The following is a 13856-nucleotide window of genomic DNA, read 5'->3' on the forward strand; positions in this document are numbered from 1 at the left end:
ATGTTCGTACGAACCCTTCATACGAACAAAAGTAAGAGAAATTTAGGATAAGAATACGAACATGATCTTGCATGAGGCCCATTGACTGTAAAGGGTTTGCTTTTACTCCAGAGGAGTGGACGCAGCGTAAATCTAGAGTTAGAAGCTGGGTTACTTGCCAAACAATGTGAAAGATTTATTTTGAATGCATAAAACTTGCAAACATATCATTACTTAAAATGTAAAAAATATAATAATAACTGATCTGATCAGTCAGAAAATCAGTGACATTATTTTCACCACATTGATGCACATAGGCTGAAACTCAGGTTATCCTGTAGGTCCTGGTCAATGAAAAAAATACATTGAAGCCTGGCTTTAATATGAAAATGAGGGGAGACTGCACACCTACCGGCTGCATCCTTGACTGATGTGGTGATTTATGTTTGTGTTTCGAGTCGGTGCATGCCTCTCAGCTACAGTTTCATTCCCCATTTCCCCTTCAGCCAAAACGTTTCTTACAAGGATGATAACACAAAGCAATCTGTTACAAAGGCAAAGGGTCTCCCACTTCTAAGTATTAATTCAAAAGCACTAAGAGAAATGATAATAATTCTCGGGGAATGGCAGGGGTGCGGCTTCTGGATCTATAAATAGATCGAAGCGGCATAGTCTGCATGATGTGAGCTTTCTTTACTGCACCACTATTTCAGTCAGTCTGAGGGTCTCTCTGCATTTGTTACTTTCAAAAAAAGCCTCTACTCCCACGTGCTGCTTTTTTCCTTTCCCACCTTTCTCCTCTAGATCACTAGTCTCGACACTTTTGCCTTTTTCTAGCTCAAACTTTTCCCCACTATAAAGTAGAATAAAAAAATCGAATTATCTCTCTAAATCAATACAAAACCCTGAGACGGAATCAATCAACAGCAGGATAGTAGTTGCTGCAACTTTTCAATGCAGTAAAGAATCTCTTTCACCTCAAAAACACTGGAGGATTAGCTGGAGAGGGAAGAACTGGTCACAAAATGCAATCTCTGGAGAGTTCAGGGTAAGAAGGTGGGGAGAAATTAATTTGCACTTAAATAGACTGCAGTCATGTTCTTTTTTTATACGTAAAATGCCAAGAAAATTGAAACGTCGAGGTTTCTGGATTACTTTTTGTCTAATAAATACAGAGAGCTCAAAATCTAAAATAAAAACACAAAACAAAAAGAAATGTATAGTTTGTGGAAATTTTAAAACAAATGCTCAGCAAGCACAATTTAATATTTACCAAGCACACCAATGGAGATAATAGGGAGAGAAGTCATTGTGCTGCACAAACAGAACAGCCGCAGAGAGTCTGTTTTCAGGCTTCAATTCCTGGAGGGTGTGGTGTGAAACAAACATGAAATTTTATTATTCATTACAAACGTAACTCAAGACATGCTTGCTAATTCAGGGCAGAAATGTGATGGAGTCAGCGTACAGTAGCTGCATGTATTTTCTGTGGTTGGTTGTTGGTTTGTTTTTGTTTATCTTTTTTAAACCTCCACCAAATCAGCAGCCCAGTTCTAAAAGGCAGCAACATTGCAGAACATTTAGAGAGAGAGTCAAATGTGAAAAGTAAAAAAATAAAATAAAATAAAAAAACCAGCTTAAAAATAATATGTAGAACAATTAACCAGTTGTCCGATTAATTAAACTGTTTTTTTAAACAATTTATGAAATAAGCAACATCGGCAAAATCTAAGCAGACTAAACCAATTAAAACTAAGGCACACCTCCAGGCAGCCCTTGCATCAGGGGGCTTCTTGTGATGGAGGTACGTCTTCATGCTGTATTGTGTATACACAGCAAACCTCCTAAACATTCATACAGACATATTTTTACACCAAATCATAAAAGTGCTAATACAGAAATCATTTTGAGAAAATAAATTTATCTCAGAAAGAACAAAATTTGGTTTTACTGAAGCTGAAACACTAAAGGCAGCTTTTCCATATTTAATAAAAGGTACAAGGTATGACCAAATTACCACGGTCTGCAGATTTGAGTGGCCTAACTGTGTTTTTTATATAGTGATGCAAGGCTATTTAAGGTTTTATGCAGAACAAAATTTAAAAGGGATTGTTTTCAATAAGATGCCAGTACAGAGAACAGGAGCAACGTCTTCAAATTTCCTGTGCTTACGAGAAAATAAGATGCTGTATCTTGACCCAGTTATAGTCCGTGTACAGCACATTTTTGGAAGCCCGTAGAAAAGGTAATTACAGCAGTCCAACCTATTTGTTAGAAATGCAGGAGCTAATTTTTTAAATTAAATTTTGATACAAGCTCTAGCTTTTGAAATGTTTCTCAATTTATGAAAAGCCAATTAGTGATATAGATGATGTGACTGTTGTTTACTGATGTTTTGTATTTCATTTTTGCATAAATTGTGAAAGTTTAATTAATGTTTCTAAATGTGATGTATCAGTTGAAGTGCTCAAACACTGAATCAAACTGGTCCAAGAACTGAACCCTGAGATACACCACACACACACTCACTTTTGTCAGTGTTAAACTTGCACTCATGAAGCAAAGCTAAAGCGCTAAATCCATCTATCTAACTTGCCTTTTAGTTAAAATAAATATAGTTTTAGTTGGCTTCACCATGTTGTCTTGTAGTCTCATTGTTACTTCCTTTTGAGCCAGTGAGACTAATGGAGCAAAACCAAACAGATTTGCTTCAACAATTCACCATCAGCTGCCTTGACTTTTAAGAAAAACTGGTACTAGCAACAGCCATCGAAAAACACCAATGGTCTACTTCAAAACCCAACCACACCATCCATCAACTCTGTTTGTCGTCTGCAGTTTACTAAAAAAAAAAAAAAAACAAGAGTTGTGCTCGCTAATTCTCACTGTGGGGGTTCCACTTCCACACAAAACAGAAACCGTTTAAAGAAACTGCATTGTACAATCAACAAACTGCTCCTGACAGGAGCTCTATAATACTGCAAAGCCCACAAAGGCTCATTTACAGCCTCAATAGTGCCTAATGAGACAAGCAATAGATGAAAAAAAGAAAACATAACATGTGGCTTGGTCAATAGGTCACAGCAAGTAAGCACAATCAAATTCTTTTATTATGTGACTTACTGTATTTGGTCATTGGAATAGCTTTTACAGCTGCTGCACAGAAAGTGACTCCTTGTTTGCAAGGAGGCTGAAAAGTGGACATGACGTTATACTTGTTGTAGAAGGCAACATTTTAGGCTTTTAAAACTCATGTTGTGGCTGCAGCAAAGCTCCATGTGAGCAGAGGACACTGAATAACAGCCTTAAAGGACAAACAGAAGGAGACTGTGAGCAGACCTACCTGTCTGATGCCAAGTCTGTAGGCAACAATACGGTCCACTGCATTGGGATTCATCTGGGTCCACTGAAGCTTGAAGCCGTAGACTCTGGGTCTGTCCTGCCACAGAGGACTGTAGGTATCATAGTAGAACTCTGGAGGGTAGGCTTTACCTGAAGAAAGCACAATTGGATATTAATTAACTCTTTATCATAATGTACATGTTTACTTAGATTTTCAGCACTTTGTAAGCATTGTTGTCTTGATGCATTGAGTTCATATTTTCTACTGGTTTACATGTTGGGTTTCTCCAGGTATTCTGCTTTCCCCCCACATACGAAGAACAGGGATGCTAGGTTATTCTCACCTCTCAGTTGTTCCTAGGTGTGTGTTTGAGTAAATGCTTTTTCAAACTTTCCTCAAAATTATGTACAGAACCATGAAACAAATTTTTAATGTTAAAGATTAAACTATAATGCTACGTTCACACTGAACAGGTTTTGAGCATCTAAAACACACCTGACGCCTCAAGTTGGATGCGTTACATTCAGACTAGGGCCGAGACTAGACACGCATCTGAAGAGGGAGGAGCGTCTTGGTTTTTTTCCTGTCTGTCTTTAACGGCAGATGAAATAAAGATAAAATAAATAAAATGGCTTTGGTTTATTTACTAAAGAGCAACATTGTGCACAGCAGATAATTAATTCACCAGATAATCTAGAGGCGGTCTGTTCGCCGAGTTTCACCACTCCAGTAGCTGCGAGCTGACAAACTACCTTTTTGTCCCGAGCCCAGTTTAACACCGCGGTCAGTTTAACGAGCTGCTGACCCGCATCAGTGCTGATATCTCCTGCCAGAATACCAACTGCAGACGGTCGATTTCAGCTAAAGAGCTCCTGTCCGTCTGTTTCAGGTTAGTGGGCAACATTCAGGAAACCATCACGTGGAAAAAAATTGTCTCTCTGATTGGTTGATGCGGCGCGTCGAGCAGCAAAAGTTCAGATTTTTGAACTCGAACGTCGGCTGCTTTGGACGTGCCATACTATGCACGGAAAACGCTCTACCGCTACCTTCCGCTTCCTTGCACGCCAAACTAAATGTGCTGCAAGACCCCTAGATGCGCGTCCACCATAGATTTATCATGTAAACCGGCCGCTCCTGAAGCTCAAAACGTGTTCGGTGTGAATGTATCATAATATTATACATTAGGGCTTTCAGCTGCTCTTCTCAACTCTGAAACTCACTACCCCCTCTTTTTGTGTTCATGACTGGTCTGAAAACCCCAACACTTTTTGATTAGCCTATCCCTCTTAATGTCATTTGGTATATTTGCAGTTTCAATGTATCGTCATTGTTATTTTCATTATATTAATTGTTACTATATTTTTCACTGATATATTTTTTGCTGTACAATGTCCTTGAAGGTCATGAAAGACACTATAAAATGCATTATTATTATTATTATTATTATTATTATTATTATTATTATTATTATTATTATTATTACGATGCTGCAGCATGCAGATGACAATTCTCTTGAAGACCCCTCAGAGGAGGACCTACAATGGATTTTACCCAACTTTGGAAACAGCTTGGGCTTTCCATTATTATAAAAAGACCTAAGTCTTCTTTCAGCCACCTCCAAGCAGCAATAATCCTTCCATGCCCTCAAAAACTTCCACTGATAACACTGTCTTGGAAAATGTGGACCATTTTCAATATCTTGGTAGCCTCCTGTCATGTAAAGCTGTCACTGTTGATAAAATTAATCACCATCTTAGCTGTGCCAATGTAGCTTACTTAAAGCTAAGGGAAAGAATCTTTGAGAACCATGACCTCCAGGCAAAGAACAATGCCCTGGTTTACAACGCAGTATTACTATCCATTCCTCAAAAGATTAGATCATACGGCAAACACTTAAAAGCACTTGAGACATATAATTTGCGATGCATGTGAAAAATCCTGAGGATGAATTGGGAGGACTAGACAACAAACTACCAACAGTGCCTCCCATAATCCATCTTGGACAGGCAATGTAATCACCATGCCTGACTCTCATCTCCCAAAGCAAGTTCCCTATACTTAACTAGCTAAACGTGCTTCTTGAGGTCAACAACAGAGGTATATTAATAACATTAAAACAAATATAAACCATGTAAGCCTTGAAACCAGTGGCGGCTGGTCAATAGGGGGCACACGTTCGTCCCCCCCCCCCCTGTAGTTTTGGTACACAAAAATAAAATAAAATAACAAAAGAAAATGTTATAAATGTTTTGACAATATATAGTATATATGTGTTCTGATAAGCAAAATAAATAATTTATAGTTATTGATGTGTAAACCTCTATTTTACGCATGAACGTTTTTGTGTGAGTCACTTCCGGGTCACGCTGGGTTCGCTGCAACAGAGTCCCATAGAAAAGTCATTGCAAGATTTTGGAAATGTGAAATAAGTCCCCAATGCAAAAGAATAAGACACCTTGTGTTCGCAGCTGACCTGCATGCAAACACAAGCGTGGGTTCACCCCGTGTCGACGACTCAATGACGTCATATTAGTGTGACGGCCGGAAGGCAGAGATCACGAGGCGGAGTTTGGAGAACAAACTAGTCGAGAATGGATGAGAAAAACAACCCTGTAAGTCCCTTACAGCTAAAGCTTTTCAAAGCAGAATATATGAGGAGAAACTTAAGTGAAGTAGCTTGAACTGAAAAAGCCAGACATAGTAAAAAATTGAGCAAGAACATGGTGTAGTTAGATTGTGTTGGTGTTACCTTTATTTTTGAGCAACATATAATATAAATAATGGTGAACACAACTTAATACAATATAAAGACATTTTATGTTGTTCCTGTTTTATTTTTTGTAAATTACTATTGTTTGAATTTATTATTGAAAAGGGGCAGATATTAGAAGACATTTTCTTCTTTCTGCTGCCTTTCATTTAACTTATTTTTTTCTTCTGTTGTGCATAGTTTATTTTGTTTTTTAATAAATGAAAACATTTTTAAAATAAAAATATAATTAATTTATTAAATTAAAATAACATTAATTGTTCTCTATATATTAATTATATATTACAAAGCCCACTTGTAGCCATCTCCACATTGAATTAAATTTGTGCATTTATTGTTTTAGATTGGTGACACCATCTTTAGCCATTCACAAAGCATCTGATCAGAGCTACACTGCTGCAGGCAGACAGGTTCCTGCAGGACAGTTCTCTGAAGCAGCTCTGAAGACCATGGAGGCTCACCCAATGCTGAACAGGACCAAGAAGTCTGATCTAGTTCAGGAGCTGCAGTGGTGGCTCTGTACCAGCTGCTCTTCATGGAGAACAATCTGCAGAACACCTTCAGAGACTGTGACTCTGCTGAAGGTTCTCATCACATCTCCTCTGACCACAGCTGAATCTGAGAGGAGCTTCTCAACACTAAAGATAATCCAGACTTTCCTCAGGTACAACATCACATCTCACTGCACTGACCATGCTCTTTAGAGAAGAATCTGGTTAAAACATCCCTGACTTTAACCAGAGTCATGAAGAAATTTGTTTCTCAGTAACAGAAGAGCAAAATTTACGTAGAGAAAATAAAACACTACATGTTATCGTAATGCTGTTTTATTATAAATACACTGGTGTGATACAACTTAATACATGTTTGATTGCTTTTGGAGATGAGCCTATTTTGGATTTGTAGCCCCCCCAAGAAAAATCCACCAGCCACCACTGCTTGAAACTAGCGAAGAATTCAAAAAGAAAAAAATTGTGTAGGTCTTCTGGACGGGTTCTTCTCTAATGAAACGTTTCGTCTCTCTTCCAAGAGACTTCTTCAGTCTGAGAGTTTCTGGCAAAATTCAGGCTTTTAAGCCCTGCCTCCATGTGACTGATACTCACATCACACATCACAATCCAGAAACACATCACAAATCATAGAGAAGAATTAGCTAAATGCAGAGTTAATTGGAAGAAAAAATAACTGTAAGGGTACTGCACTGCTGACCTCTACTTCTACTCTACAAGAATACTGGGTCCTGGACTGGCCTCTATGGCCATCTGCAGACACACAAGGACCAATGAGGACAGTCATTCTAATCTACAGAGAGAATATTTAGTCGCCTCTGTGGCCCCAAGAGAGATGGGCAACCTGTCCCAGGAGTTTCTCACCTCTCAATAGGCATCAGTTCCTTGTGGCCCTGAACTGGAACATGCAGATACAGAGAATAAATAAACAGATACAAAATACTTTTTGATCAATATTCAGAATTTGACAAGAAAGCTGCTTCGGCAGTTTAAAAACTATTTTTAAAACAAATCTACCTTGGTAGAGTGTGTTGTCCTTGTGCCTGAACCATGCTTAAATAACAGATCACTGAAATCTAAATATTGCTTTTTGAAGTCACCACAAAACTACTTATTAAGTGATGCTCAATGTGATTATGTCCTGTAGGACAAAAGCTGGAGGAGCATCCAACCTTCACATCAGATTAATCTGTTTGAAATCGAAGATGGACTTTTGCATTTCATCACATTACATTTTAGCTAGTAGCGCCAACCTTGATAGCAAGATGCCGTTCGTAGATAAGAAGCTGCAGTCTATGTGACCAAACAAACAAACAAACAAACAAACAAACAAACAAACAAACAAACAAACAAACAAACAAACAAACAAAAATGCAGGGATTTAAGGTTTTGGAACTTCACCTTTTTTCAAAACTCAAAAGTATGATATGTATTCTTCAACTAATAAAACCAAACAGACCTCATACAGAACACTGGTTTGTAAACATGGTAGCATATTTGCTGCCTTTTCGATGCTGTGATCTGATGTGACATCACAGGGAAAATCTCAATAAAAGGCATTTAGTTCAACTTAACTGTTAACAATTAGGTCAGCAATTCTAAGATTTTTATTTAATATATAATGTATATATGTAACTTCAGATCTATGTTTTCTTTTGAATACTTTGCACACGTGCTCTCAAAACTGAATACAAATGAAACTATCTTAATATGAACTTGTAGAGATTATTTTTGAAGTATTTTAAAGCCAAAACAAAATGAATTAGCTCGACATTTCATTGTTTAAAGGTTTGTGTTCCAGTTCTGATTTTTGTTTTTATTAAAAGACAAAAGTTTCAGCTTACGCTACTCAACAAACCATTTTCATAATTTTAAATCGAAGCGTGTGCCATCGATGTTCTTTGTTATAAATATGTATGGAATATGTTCAGGCTGCATGCCAGGAAAAAGTATCTATTCATAAGCTAGATCTGCTTTACCAGCAAACCCTGCCAGGGTTTTCTTTTTAGTAATACTGTTCACTTGTTAGAATCTGTGAGGATATATTTTCTACACAATTGTGCCATGAGCTGTAAAAAAAAAATAAATAAATAAAACTTCTGTTTGTTGTGTGGAAGCTGATTTCTGACAGCTGAAGAAGGCTCAGTAAGGGCACTGCATTTTAATCAAGATCCAGAAACAAGCTTACTGGATGACCTTCCAGCGACAGAACAGAAATTCACCTCAATACCTTGCTGTTGTGTCTGTCCTACATCTATCTGGGGATATTTATCAAAGGACAAAAATGAGACAGAACAGACAATTTCAATGAGAAACACAATGGAGATGCTGTTGTTAGTTGACACAAAAGCAGGAAAAAATGTGTGGTGATTCATCAAAAAGTTTGTTTCATGCAACTTGCAAGTTTTTTAAATTTAAAATTTATTTTTCTTATAATAATTTATTATGCATTTGATGCATTACAGTTAAATTACAAAAGCCTTTTAGATTTTTTTTTACTTTCACAGCAAGACCTGCAAAAAGTGGAGCAAATAATGAAGTATCTTTGTTTTACGATGGTGTCATTTTATGCAATAGGTTAGTTTCACAAAACACTTTGAGTCGAGATTTGAGGCCTTCTTGTTACCTCTGAGTTATTCATGAAAACTTAGCCAAAAGACCAAGCCCAAGCTGAAGTCAACCAGCTGCTGTTATGCCTCTGAGCCACCAAGGCAGGTACAACGCAGTTATTGAAAACTTACATAATTAATTAATTAGTAGCTTATAAACTCTTGCTTATAAWAACAACAAGTCACTGCTATGCATTACAAAGAATATGGACACAAACTGTCCATCTTACCAAGTTTTAAAATCTTACATCCAGCCAAAAAATCTTTTTGATCTTGTTTTGAGACTGATTTATTAAACAAGAACTGATTGTGTAAGAATAATAATCGTTTTCAGAATRTGTAAGATTATTTGTCTTGTTAGCCTGAACGTTTGGCTTAAATTCAGTCAAAAATTTCTGCAAACAGAGTAAGAACATTTTACTTGGTAATACATTATTCTTGAAAAAAAAAATTGAGTCAAATCAAGTATTTCAAAAATCTTACCAAGTAAAATTTTCTTACTTTAGTGGCAAGTTTTTCTGACTCAATTTGAGTCATATTTTCAGGCTAACAAGACAAATAATCTTACACATTCTGAAAACAAGATGATTATTCTTACACAATCAGTGCTTGTTTAGTAAATCAGTCTCAAAACAAGATCAAAAACACTTTTTGGCTGGATATAAAATTTTAAAACTTGATTAGGTGGACATTTTTTGCAGTGTTCGTCATATGTTTATTATAATTATTGACCAGGACAGTAGAATGTGAAAATTTATTTTAAAAAGTTGATGGTACTCATTTCAGAAAATATAGCTTTACAAATTACTTGGATGGTTATAGACACTTCAAAACTTAAGATTTATCTGGTTTATCAGGTTTATCATTATGCGGGCAACTCTAAGGAGTTGCAATAAATAAACAAACAAATAGTGCTCACAAAAAATAGTTAGGTCTACACAAGTGTTTTTCAAGGCTTTTTTTGTGTGTGTCAGAATGCTAGTTGAGTGGTGAACAAAGTGGAGGTCCGGCTGAAGTGTTAAAGATCAAGRAAGCTTTTGAGAAAAATTATAATAAAAAAACAAATGCTAGAGAGCCCCATCATAACCACTGTTTGTCTCCGAAAGAACAAAAAGAAAATTGGATTTTATTTGTGTTTGAAAGAGTTTYGAAACTGTGATAATAAGCTAAACAGGAGTAAACAGAACCTACTTTATATGACCAATAACTTAATACAACTGAATTTATTAACTCCCTTGAGTGCAGTGGAAAAACTAAGGATTTACATGCATTTAATTAATTTTTGTAAAGTATCTGAGGTTTCACACAACCACTGATGGCTTGATCAATTCTCTTAATAGTCTAACAAGTCACAATTGTACAAATATTTTGTTTTGTTTTGCATTTTAGACAATAAATCAGCTTAATATCGTTTTTGGCCACATCTTGGCCTTTACGGTGGATAGCACTATTTAATATACACTGTGTATATAAAATTGTAATCTGGTGGAAAATAACACTCATTCATCATTTTGATAAAAATCATTCAAAGAGAAAAACAAATAAGTACTGGAAAGAGAAACAATGCTAGTGATTAAACAGCGTAATTTATATACAAATACTTCATCTTTTCGGGCGGAGGTAAGAAATGCGCCTGGAAAGGTCACCGGCAGTCTTCTGCTGGTTAAACCAAACTGATATAACTGATGATGCCGTCACACAGGCTSCCTCTACGTCTGTCTGAGACAAACCGGAGAGGAGAAACAATGTGGGGATAATTACTGTCTGCACCTAATTTGGCACTGTTTTGCTGTATAGAGCCAGCTGTGTTTACAGCACGCTGTACTTTAAGTGTTAGACAAGTCTGCCCAGAAGATAGACAGATAGTGAAGAGAAGGAAAAGAAGACAGTATAATTYGCAGCAGAGCAAAGCTAGGAAAGGTTAATTAAACAGACATTCCCACAGGGAATTTGATTAAGAAACATGAAACTAGAATGTATGTTATTTTTAACTAGATTTTATATCAACTTATCTTTATTAAAAAAATAATAATAATAATTCAAAAGTAATTTTTGAAGCATACTCAGAGGGATCTCTTTTCTGGAAACTGATTAAAAAACATGACAATGAAGCAAGTTGGACTCATTCCCTGATCAGGCATCACATGTGGTAAAGCACATTACCACACCCACTAACACTGCCCAAAATGGAAAACTCTGGGTGGGAGACATCAAATATAAGGCACCAAGGACCTAATTGATTTCCTTAAAATCCTGTTTATAACAGCAGAACCAATGCAATGATTTATAACAGCTCAGTAAAGGCCTTCAGGCAGGGAGTTGACCTTATTTGCAGATTTTAGTTTCCTTTTTAAGGGTTTACATACATGTTTTCATCTGAGGGGAAACACTCTACCCCACCATGTGCTAAACCATGTGCTGACTTGTGAGAGTTTAAAGGTTTAAAAGCAGAAATAACACAACCAAATGCACACTTGGACTAAACTAATCCACAATAAGGAAATAGAACTAAACTTTTAAAGAGTCACTTCTAAATTTAAAGTATAAATGTTGTTTTTTTTGGTGCAAATTAGGGTGAATTTAAGCCATAAGGRCTAATGACATGCAAAAACACCTCCTGATGCTCATTTGTGCATCAAAGCACGGTAGTAACAAAGTTGAAATGGTAAAGATATGAAAAGGTAAGCTGGCTTTGTGGCTACACCATTGGATGAAATGATGATGTGGTCTGTGCGATGATGCAGTCCTGGAATTAAACAGACATATTTATTATTGAGAAAAGATCAATAATGATGCCCAGCCTTTGCATTTAGTTTCATTTAATTCAAGGTGTTTTGAAAATTATACCAGGGAGAATTCTATCTCCCTAGTGTTGTGTTGCAATGTGCTTCACACGGATGCAGCTAAATTCTGCTCGGTTCTATGATGCTCACTTGATGTTTAAAATATCACATCTGAACTGGACTGGCTCCATCTGTAATTTATGAACAGACGCATAAAACCAGACTGGTCTGTTCGGCCATTTTGCACAATTGTTTCATGAAAAAGGAGGCTATTAAAGGAGGCTGTACACCACATATCTTCATTTCATCACAGCCTGACACTGGTCCTGGTCCACCTGAGGAGCAGATGACTTGTGCTGCTGCATGTAAAAATTTCCCAAGAGCCCTGAGTGGAGAGTGTGCAGCACAACACTGAGGAAACTTGAAGATTCTTTGGTCTATTTTGCATTCCAAACACAAAACTCTATGGTTATTTCTTTTTATTTTATTTTACCGTTATTTTACCAGGCAAATCCCATTGAGATCTCAGATCTCTTTTTCAAGGGCGGCCTGGGCCTGAAGGCAACCTATTGTACATGTTTTTGTGTTGTGGGGGAAACCAGAGTACCCGGAGAAAACCCACGCAAGCACGAGGAGAACATGCAAACTCCGCACAGAAAGACCCCAGGTCCGAACCGGGGATCGGACCCAGGACCTTCTTGCTGTGAGGCGTCGGTGCYAACCACTGAGCCGTCGTGCCGTGTGTATTTGCATACATACACAGCAGCAGCTGGCTGTAGCACTTTCAGAGCAAACTAAGGAACCTCCAGCAATTATATCAGACATTTTCTGCCAGAATAAACATGTAAAGCAAAACTGACATTGGTGTAAAGATTTCTAAAACATATTTTGCAGTTTGGCCTTGGTCAGACAAGCCATTAGCTCCTTAATTCAGCCAGAATTAAACTATTTTCCAAAATTAGATTTTTTTAAAGAGCAGTCTACACATAGTCTATGCAATATTTTTTGTTTCTAATCTTTCCACAGAACCCCACTGAAATAGATATGAATAAATGCTTTATAGTTTAACACATTCTTGCTCGTTATACTCTCTTCAACTAATAAAAACTAAGATAAACATTCTACGTCTGACTGATAATACGCAGCTCTATAATAATAATTCTGAAAAATACTCTTCTGATAATAATAGTAGACCATCAAAAATAGAAAATTAAGAAGAAAGAATAAAAAGGCAGGAACACAGCAGTACATATTGTCTGTCCTTCAAACTGACAGTCTGATCAATGGTTTCATAAATTATATACAGCCCATTTCCTGTTCTGACTAACAGGTTTCAGTGTCAGAACTTGTTTGAGTTGCAGTCTTTTCAACATGTGCTGTGCTGCAGAGGTCAAGTTCAGCTCCTGTGAACTGATCACAAACGAAAAGAGCAAAAAAAAAAGGAGTTACATAAAACCATCAGAACTAAAAGCTTTAATCTCCACAAGAGACCTGTGTTGATTAGGCTTATAAAACCCTGCTTCGAAGGAATGAATAGGTTTGAAGGAAAAGTCTATTTTGCTCATCAAACGACAGGAAAAATGATAAAACAGACATAAATCTCAAAAGAAAAAGAGCRAAAAGCCGAAGAGAATGAAATATACTCATTTAAAATGAGACGAATGAAACAAGAAAAAAAAAAGTCTAGTAAAAACTTACAGAAGGTGCTGCAGAAAAATAATATAAAAACAAAAATACCAAAAGGTAAATGTTTTGATAAAATAAGGCAGTTAACACATAAAACCAAACCTGCTACCTGCTGCTGGTCAAATCAGAGTTTTAGATGTTTAGATGTTTTAAAGGGATCCATGATTAGTTGTAACA

The 13856-nt window shown here is 36.7% G+C and overlaps 1 protein-coding gene across 5 annotated transcripts in view; it reads right to left on the reverse strand.

Annotated features, from left to right (window-relative positions):
- LOC106518581 (MAM domain-containing glycosylphosphatidylinositol anchor protein 2) overlaps positions 1 to 13856 on the reverse strand; it is a 284155-nt gene that overhangs the window by 57728 nt on the left and 212571 nt on the right. For all 5 annotated transcript variants that reach the window (XM_014009931.1, XM_014009933.1, XM_014009930.1 and 2 more), the window contains exon 11: positions 3323 to 3471. In XM_014009931.1, the coding sequence (XP_013865385.1) occupies positions 3323 to 3471 (149 nt within the window). The remainder of the gene's footprint in view (positions 1 to 3322; positions 3472 to 13856) is intronic.

Source organism: Austrofundulus limnaeus, unplaced genomic scaffold (assembly GCF_001266775.1).
Source record: "Austrofundulus limnaeus strain Quisiro unplaced genomic scaffold, Austrofundulus_limnaeus-1.0 Scaffold63, whole genome shotgun sequence".
Lineage (NCBI taxonomy): Eukaryota > Metazoa > Chordata > Actinopteri > Cyprinodontiformes > Rivulidae > Austrofundulus > Austrofundulus limnaeus.